At 38.5% G+C, this 9,827-nt stretch overlaps 1 protein-coding gene across 1 annotated transcript in view; it reads right to left on the bottom strand.

Annotated features, from left to right (window-relative positions):
• LOC128610027 (polyunsaturated fatty acid lipoxygenase ALOX12-like) overlaps positions 1 to 9,827 on the bottom strand; it is an 18,055-nt gene extending 8,228 nt beyond the window's left edge. The window contains exons 1-7 of the mRNA XM_053629043.1: positions 9,624 to 9,827; positions 8,321 to 8,464; positions 7,853 to 8,054; positions 7,672 to 7,753; positions 2,999 to 3,121; positions 1,081 to 1,187; positions 602 to 774 (exon numbers count right to left, since the gene is read on the bottom strand). Coding sequence (XP_053485018.1) covers positions 602 to 774; positions 1,081 to 1,187; positions 2,999 to 3,121; positions 7,672 to 7,753; positions 7,853 to 8,054; positions 8,321 to 8,464 — 831 coding nt within the window. The 5' untranslated portion in view covers positions 9,624 to 9,827. The remainder of the gene's footprint in view (positions 1 to 601; positions 775 to 1,080; positions 1,188 to 2,998; positions 3,122 to 7,671; positions 7,754 to 7,852; positions 8,055 to 8,320; positions 8,465 to 9,623) is intronic.

Raw genomic sequence — 9,827 nt, forward strand, 5'->3', positions numbered from 1 at the left:
AGGGAATTTTTCTCACCCTTTCCCTTGCTGCTACACTTGGCCTCTTCTTGTCCGTTCTTCAGGACATCTATATATCGTTCTTTTCATTGGTTTTATTTGCATTCTTTTATTATGACAAAGATAAGGCAAGTGGTGAACAAGTGGTGACTAATAGCATTGCAAAACTAGCAGGTTTATGATTTGTTAACCAGTCTGTATGGAGCAAGATCTCTCAGAAGTGCAGGATTTTCCAGTCACTTGGCATCATCGCAGGAAAAAAAAGGCAGGCCAAAATCAGGATTGTATTTCTGCCAAATCTCCTGATGGCCAATCCTGACCTGCTGGCACTGCAGGTAGTTGATTCCTCACAGCTCCAGGGTTCCCTGAGCTTAGGGTACCAACAACAAAACGACTGTTGCTTTGATTTACTTCAATCATTGCCTTTGAAATCAATGCATTAATCCATATTATCTGATTGCTAAACACCCCTAGGTGTGAATATGTGAGTGTATAGTGCCCTGTGATGAACTGGCGGATTCAGGGCTACCAGGATAAAGTGGTTAATGAAGATGAACATGAAGGGTGCATGGCATCGTTGCAGACATTATACGCTATACCTCACCTTGAGCTCTTTATCCAGGGTGGTGTTGGGGCTTAAGAAGGCCTGCACCATGTCTCCAATGACAGGAAAGTTGGAGGGCAGTTTCCTGCACCTCTGGATCATCCGTGGATTTGATCCATTCAGGAACTGATGGCCGAAAAACCAGTCCTCTTTCCAGTGTTCCATAGTGTATTCTAACATTCATAACACATTTACATTCAATTAGTTAGTATTATTATGTGTTGTATACAGTTCAAGAAGGAGATTTTAAATAAATGTTTCTATTCAAAGTCGATATATATTATTTATACTGCAAGTTAAAAAGAATGCTGCTATTTGGCATAAAAATGGTATTTGGCCACAATTGAAAGTTACACTAATAATACTCATCATTTGATTATACAAATGCTTTGTATTTTTATTTTTTATTTTTTGCTAGAGTAAAGTTGATTAGAAATAACTTGTTTGTAACAGGGTAAAAAGGGTCACAGCTACTTCACCAGCAATGGGACTCCGTAATTTCCAAAATATTTGTTTAAAATCATCCAGATCCTTCCACGACCTCCCAAACCAGATGACCAGCTTTTTTAGAGACAGCTCCAAAAGCCTGAGGGGGATTTAATTAAGTGCTGTGAAAAAGTATTTGCTCACATCCTGATTTCTTGTAATAATAGTTTTAGAGCTTCAAACAAAATACAACATAAAACAAAGACAACCTGAGTATACACACAATACAGTTTTTATTTATAAAAAAAAAATTATTGAAGCATAAAAAGTTATCAAACACCTATCACCAATGTGAAAAACTAATTGCCCCCTTGCACTTAAAATCTGGTTGTGCCAGCTTTAGCAGCAATAACTGCAACCAAACGCTTCTGATAACTGGAGATCAGTCTTTCACTTACTTCTAGGACTAGGACTTACTCCTATGCTTTGGATCATTGTCTTGCTGCATAATCCAGTTACGCTTGAGTTTCAACTTACGGACTGAAGACCAGACATTCTCCTTTAGGATTTTCTGGTAGAGAGCAGAATTCATGTTTCCCTCAATTATTGCAAGTTGCCCAAGCCCTGAAACAGCAAAGCATCCCCACACCATCACACTTCCACCACCATGCGTGACCGTAGGTACAGTATCTCACAAAAGTGAGTACACCCCTCACATTTTTGTAAATATTTGATTATATCTTTAAATGTGACAACACTGAAGAAATGACACTTTGCTACAATGTAAAGTAGTGAGTGTACAGCTTGTGTAACAGTGTAAATTTGCTGTCCCCTCAAAATAACTCAACACACAGCCATTAATGTCTAAACCGCTGGCAACAAAAGTGAGTACACCCCTAAGTGAAAATGTCCAAATTGGGCCCAAAGTGTCAACATTTTGTGTGGCCACCATTATTTTCCAGCACTTAACCCTTTTGGGCGTGGAGTTCACCAGAGCTTCACAAGTTGCCACTGGAGTCCTCTTCCACTTCTCCATGACGACATCACGGAGCTGGTGAATGTTAGAGCCCTTGTGCTCCTCCACCTTCTGTTTGAGGATGCCCGACAGATGCTCAATAGGGTTTAGGTCTGGAGACATGCATGGCCAGTCCTTCACCTTCACCCTCATCTTCTTTAGCAAGGCAGTGGTCGTTATCATCCTGAATACTGCCCTGCGGCCCAGTCTCCGAAGGGAGGGGAGTATCCTCAGCTTCTTTGGTCGACCATGGCGAGGCCTGTTCTGAGTGGAACCTGTCCTGTTAAACCACTGTATGGTCTTTCCCACCGTGCTGCAGCTCAGTGTCAGGGACTTGGCAATCTTCTTATAGCCTAGACCAACTTTATGTAGAGCAACAATTCTTTTTTTCAGATCCTCAGAGACTTCTTTGCCATGAGGTGCCATGTTGAACTTCCAGTGTTCAGACTGATGTATTTCAATCACCTTCTTCCTCATCATTTCTGGAATTTCTTTCAATTTTGACATAGTGTGTTACTGGGTAAGACCTTTTAACCAACTTCATGCTGTTGAAAAAGTTCTATTTAAGTGTTGATTTGATTGAACAGGGTTTGCAGTAGTCAGGCCTGGTTGTGTCTAGTCCAGCTGAACCCCATTATGAATGCAGTTTCATAGATTTGGGGAATTAGTAACTACGGGGGCAAATACATTTTCACACAGGCCCAGTTGGTATTGGATAACTTTTTTGCTTCCATAAATAGCATTATCATTTCAAAACTGTATTATGTGTTTACTCGGGTTGCCTTTGTTTTGTCTTAGATTTTAGCTTCTGAAACAATTTCGTATGAAATAAACACAAAACCAGAAGAAGTCAGTTTCACAAATAATTTTTCACAGCACTGTATATTCCTTTTAAATTATAATTTGTTCATATTGTTTTTATAGATAAACTTTATATAAAGTAATATGCTGCTTACGCGTATTGAAGTGATCTTTCAAAGTCACAGCGCTTCTCATTGGCAAAGCGAACATCCTGGGGTAGATCTGCCTCTGATTTGGCGTCTACACATTTGGGAATTCCTGGAGCCCAGGCTTGCCATCTAACATAACATAACACAAATAAACACCAGTTATATAAACAACAAACAAAAGCTGTACCAAGTCTGTTGCACAAGCTCAGAGAGGGTTTTGTTGTGGATATAAGTATGACTGATTGGATATTAGACTTTCTTACAAATAGGTCTCAAAGAGTTAGGGTTAACAACAGTCTGTCAGGTTCGATAATTGCATCAACTGGCTCTCCACAGGGGTGTGTTCTTTCTCCTCTCCTCTACTTCCTTTACACTGACGAGTGTCGCAGTCAATTTGAGAATCTGTATATTCTGAAGTTTGCTGACGACACAGAGGTGGTGAGTCTGTAGGCTGGTGAGGAGATGGACCACAACCCTGTTGTTGACTTTTTTGTAAAGTGTTGGGAGGCTAGTTTACTGAATGTTGGTAAAACTAAAGATATGTACATGGATTTTCAGCATAACTACACAGCTACCTCAAGTACCATTATTGAAGACCAATCTATTGAAAGTTATTCAAAAAGTTAAAAGTATATAGGCACTATAATTGATCAATTAAAATTTGCAATGAACACAGATAGACTGCAAAATAAGTCGCAAAGACTCTTTTGTCTGAGGAAATTAGCTAAATTCCATATTGAGAGGACACTAGTGACATTACTAGTCACATTAAATCTAAGATTTGTTGGTTTGCCTCTTTAAAATGTTAAACAATAAAAGTACAGGTGAGAGTTGTAAATATTTGTAGTAAAGTGTTAGGAGTGAAACTGCATGTGTTGGCAGGTGTATTTACTAAGCAGGCACTTAGGAAAGTAAACTACATTATATCTGATACATCTCATCTCATCCCATTTTAGAATGTTGTGATGGTTTTTGTGATCCTTTTGTGATTTCTATTGATATTTTGATAACATGTTTATATATATATATATATATATATATATATGTGTGTGTGTGTGTGTGTGTGTGTGTGTGTGTGTGTGTGTGTGTGTGTGTGTGTAAGGCCGGTGACAAGATGTCTGAACCTAGAGAGAACTACTCTCTGAGAACAAAGAACTGCTATGAGAACAAACTCTCAACCTCTCTCACACAAAATTAGCATCTCCATCTGAATTAGCACATCAGGCTCAATGGAGACTAAAAAATCTCTGAGCCAGGAGAGAACCACTCTGTGAGGATAGGAACGAACAACAGACTTCTCTCTCGCGGAATTAGCATCTCCATTTGAATTAACACATGCTGAGAAGAGACCAGGAAATCTTCACTACACTGTTTCCTCCTTCCTCTCCTCACACCTGTCTCTCTCTCTGTCGAAATCACCCCTTCCTCTCCTCACACCCTTCTGTCTCTCTCTGTGTCAAGATCACCCTAAACACACCCAAAGTCTATATACATTACATAACATGTTTTAACGTGAATAAGATGTCATCTATACATGTTTACTGTATTATACAAAAGGTCTCAGTGTGACTGGAAAATGTGGTCTCATTCCCTCAACAGCAGTTTAAATAAAATGGTACATGTCGTTAAAGGCACACCCTCCCAAGGTCCGTCACTCAAATTACCTACTGTATGTAAATAAGGTACATCCTCCCACAAACATCAAATTATAATCACAAACAGCACCTTTCAGTGGACCCACTGAGCATCTGGGTGTTTATGGGAGAGTTGGCCAAAGATTCGGGGAATCTGTAGACAGATCTCCCACACGATCACTGTATGTAGTTTTTCTCTACCAGCTATGTAAGTATTGTCTCTCTTATTTTGTATTATTATGTTTTGAATTTGATTGGAATGTAATGTTTAATGTAATTGTTTCTTATTAATAGTAGTATTGGATTTGAATGTTTTCATACCTGGTTAAATAAATTATTAGACTTGATTATATTCTGAATTATTCTGAAATTATTGTCTCTAGTAAATCACGGTAAGTCCTTGTTACAGCAAATCTGCGACCAGGTTAGTACAGGCTAACAATTTGGCATTAAGTTAAGTGTACTTAGAGTGTACAGGCTCGATAGGAAATATCCGTTTAGGACATTTTCATCCTTAAAGTTTAAAGTTGATCAAGTCTAAATAGGATGAAGTCTAAACCTCTGATTACTGTAATATTCTTCTAGCTAACGTGTACATAGGAAACTATGGCATGATTATATAAAGCTAATTCTACTCAGATATTATTGGTCTATCTCTGTAGATTTTAGTGGTCATGACCTCTGACTAGAGATAACGTTGCTATAACTAAGTGTTACTATCTAAGGGGACTAATAAAGTACTATTTAGGAAAGGGTAAGCATGGGGCGGTCGTCTAAATAGTATTAGTCAGTTACCTCTGGCTAATGACCAAGACTGGCGAGTTTGTGGCCATGAGATCCGTGCACACGACCGGCGCAAGACTCGACACGGAATCCAAATGAACGAGCACAATTTGAAGTATAGAATAAATTAGAATTAATCAAGTATAGAAGATCAAAATATGAATAACTAAGAAATAAATACAACATCGAGGTTTTCACAATTGGAGTCAGATTTAATTTAAGAGAGAGTCAAGCAGAATTGGAATGACAAATTTAAATATATTCACATCGCTTCAAAAAGACAGGAACACGTGGGAATATTTCTAAAACGTCATTGGATACCGTCGTTGGACCAGTGAGTGGACCCCTATATATATATATATATATATATATATATATATATATATATATATATATATATATATATATATATATATATATACACATTTGAATTTGTGTATTTGTTTGTCTTTGTATTTGAATACAAGTTGGCCTCAAGAGGGACAATATGTAAGTTACAGTTAAGTAACTATATGATTTCATGTACGCAATTAAGACCCAAGAATTTAACAACATTTCTACTAAAGATTCCAACTCACAATTCTGTCTAAAGTTAATGCCAGAGAAGTCAATTAAATATCGACATTTTTTCACAGATTTCTCAGTCATAATGGCAAGCAATACTTTCATGTACCCACTTTTCTACAGCAGTTCAAAAAACAGAGAACATAATGTAGTAACAGATGTTCTCAGTTGCACATCCCCCTGTATAAGAATATTGCTGAAGGTCTTGAGACAGCTGGCTTTCATTTCATGTACACAGTAAGTCTTGTCTCTGGGCAAGACTCTGGTTATATCAGAGACATTACACAACATTCTGAGTCCTATGCGAATACAGTTTCAGTCTTGCCAACTTTCTTTTTGCCTTGGCCCTCCACATAGGAGCCTTGAGTGCTCAGTCATACCCCTGGGTAATGCTCCACTGAAATCCACACCAAAAGGGCTACTAGACAGACTTTCAGCATAAAGTCAGAAAGAAAATGAAAAGAGCAAGCAGATCCTACATGCAACCAGAGCAGACAAGGAAGTATTAACTTTCAAAAGCTGCTGGAGCAGGTGGAAATGTCAAACCAAAGAATGTGCAGATGAAAAACTGACTTGTTTGTGATTCTCTTCATTTAAACCATAGAGTCCACTGGCATATACATCATACAAATTGTCTGGAACAGTGACTTGACAGGTCCACTCAAGGCACGTTGTGTTTTGCATCCGCGCTCCTGATATTGTGCAGTTTAATCAACTTAATCACAGCAATCAGTTGTGTGATGTTGTAAGGGTGTGAGTGTTACACACCCTTAAAAAGTTACACACTCTTAGAACGTTATGTTCTTTCACTTGGAGAGATCCCAACCAAGGTGTGCCTGATCCACAAATCCTACTTTCTGATAATAATAAAAATAAATAAATAAACAAAACAGCTGACCTTGTGACTTTTTTGTATGGAAACAAAAAAAAAGACAAATAAGGGAAAATGTGGAGGAAATATTGGTTAGGGAAATATGGGCAATAAAGATTTTTCTGCAAAGAAAACTGGAGGTGCAAAAAAAGGAAGCAATTTTATACTGCACTGCGCTCTGGCTGATACCCTGCCCCCAACCTGCCCCAACTGGTTTCCAACAATGTAGAAATCCAAGCCCAAAAACAGCATTAGCTATCTACAGGCAATCAATATCCCTCCACCCCTCTCTAACCCCAAGCAAACTCCACATCTATCTAGTGCAAGAATGCAGGTCTTGAGCAGTCCTGACAGGCAGTTCCACTCCCTAACCACCACAACATGATAATGATAATGAGTCTTTATTGGTCACATATGTGAAGTTGTTTTCTTCACATACCCCAGGATGTCAGGAAGTTGGGGTCAGAGCACAGGGTCAGCCATAATATGGCACCCCTAGAGCAGACAGGGTTAAGGGCCTTGCTCAAGGGCCCAACAGTGGCAGCTTGGCAGTGCCAGGGCCCGAACCCCCGACCTTCCGATCAGTAACCCAGAGCCTTAACCGCCAAGCCACCACTGCGCCCGAGGTCAAAATACAAGTTTAAAAGTCAAAAGTCATTTGAAAGATGCAGTTTGTAATATTTCAAATTATCTAGACTTGTAATCATCACATCACAACCCAGAGGGTTGATTTAACTGTTTCAATGTTCATTTGTGCCCAGTTGGACATATATGTGACAAGTGGTAAAACTATGTGTAATTCCACCAGACTCCTAGAATATACACACCGGAAAGTTTTCTGTCTCTCCTGCAGCTGTGCCTTTCTGTGAGCCAGCTCCTGAGGCAGGATCTCATCCTGTACTTTTTTAGCTGTGAAAGAAGAAGAGTGAAAAAAGCCACCCTTAGAAATCTTGAGCTTGAATTAGGATCAGATAAAGTCCCCTCCCTGGGGCAGTTGCTAGGACTGACCTGTGCCATCACGGACTTCTACTTTAATATCCCCCACTAACCAGCAGTAGCAGGGGAAGGTTTGGGTGTTTTCCTCTCCTGGTGCTGTGACTTTTACATAATTGCAAAACCAGTTATCTTCCACAATGTACTTCTGCTTCTCCAAGCGTACCAGGAGCACACGACCCAGAGGAGCAGAGCTCCGGACTATGTATTCATCAACCTGTAGAAGAATGAGATTAAAGTGCAAATACAATTTGTGTGTACTAATGAATAGCAATACCTATTGCATATAGTGTCCGAAATGATACAAGTTCAAATCCCAGGACTCTGCCACTGTTGGGCCTTTGAGAAAGTTTTGATTGCTCAGTTAGAGTCTTGGGTTGTTTCCTCATTTACAAGTTACTTTTAATAAAAGCATATGAACAAAAAAAAAAGAATAATTTTGCTACATATTCAGTACATTCAGTCCTCTATACTCTTACTTACTGCGCCTCTACACAGATCCAGGCCTGGATTGTCCAGCAGCGTCCTCTCACTCTCTCCGTTTTCCCCCACCAGGGTTACATACACATAGTTATTAGTACCTGAGTACTCTAAAGTGCCTGTGGCCACGATCACTTTGTATTCCATCTGCACACACAATTCACATCAACTCTTGCACATGAAAATTACCAATACATTACAATTTCTCACAGCTGCTGATTTTAAATTTATTTCAATTTTAAATGATCAATGTCAGAATTTCACATGTATGTTTTGTCTCACTCAGAAACCTTAAAGGAGCCATATGCACATCTGGCACATACATGCTTGGCTACATCCTTACACAGGTTTAAGGAGAAATGTTAAAATGCTCGAGAGCATATTATTGGAGAATGTTTATGAATGTTAGACTCATGAATGGGCAAAAATACAACAAATATTTTTGATAGATAATTAAAATAAACTAATAAACTACTAATAAACTAAAATTTTGCAACTGAAAATGTATTATTTTGTATTTAAAAAAAAAAAACACTTTTAAACACCTTTCCTCTTTAAACCATCATTTCCTCTTTGGAGGCATTTGGAAACATCACCAAATCAGCATCAGATACAAAAATAGTTGGTGCCTTTAATAAATACTCAGTGCTAAATTTGCATTTGTACCTGTGGTCATTTTTATATTTTGGAAATAATTATATAGAGGGTTGTACAAAAAGTCAGGAACAAATGGGTGTTAAATACATATGTGATTTTGTATTTATTATTATTATTTATTTGTTTGTTTGTTTGTTTGTTTATTGGTTCCCACTTGAAATAGTTTAAAAAGAAATCAGCTCACAGTTAAGCCAAGCTGAAGGAAGAACACAAATAGTCACACACACATGCAGAGACACACGCATGCACGCGCACACACACACACACACACACACACATGCAGATACTAACTATTGCTAGTAATCACACACAATTAACAAGGGAAAGGAGAATAGGAAAGGATTCAGCTGATGAGGTGTGAATATTGTTCTGTTCTGCCATGTGCTGTTACCTTACTACTACATTTCCATTTAACTTATATTATCTACAATGATCTACACATGCAAAATATCTCTGTGCTATTACACAGTTTTGTAACATCCATATAATTGGTTATGTGCCTTAAATCAAACTATAGCTTAAGTGGATTAAGTTATAGCCACTGCATTATACAAAGAGAGTCTGAATGAATGGTTATATGCAACTTATATTTCAATAGCAGATACTTTAATAAATCAAAGCATAGGAAAACGTTGTAATCAATATTTACCTAGTAAGCCTTGTGGTTTACTTTTAGCCTGTCTTCGCCTCTATTTCTTTCTCTTCCTTCCTCTTCCGTTCTGGCGTCTGTCTCAGTGCACTGCTATTTAATAGCTGACTTCTACAAACTGAGTTTTTCCACACTCTCTCACTCTCTTCTCTCAAGTTGTTGCTCTTTCCAGCCCTCCCTGTTCTCACTGCATGGCTACGCCCA

The sequence above is a fragment of the Ictalurus furcatus genome, chromosome 7 (genome assembly GCF_023375685.1).
Source record: "Ictalurus furcatus strain D&B chromosome 7, Billie_1.0, whole genome shotgun sequence".
Taxonomy (NCBI): domain Eukaryota; kingdom Metazoa; phylum Chordata; class Actinopteri; order Siluriformes; family Ictaluridae; genus Ictalurus; species Ictalurus furcatus.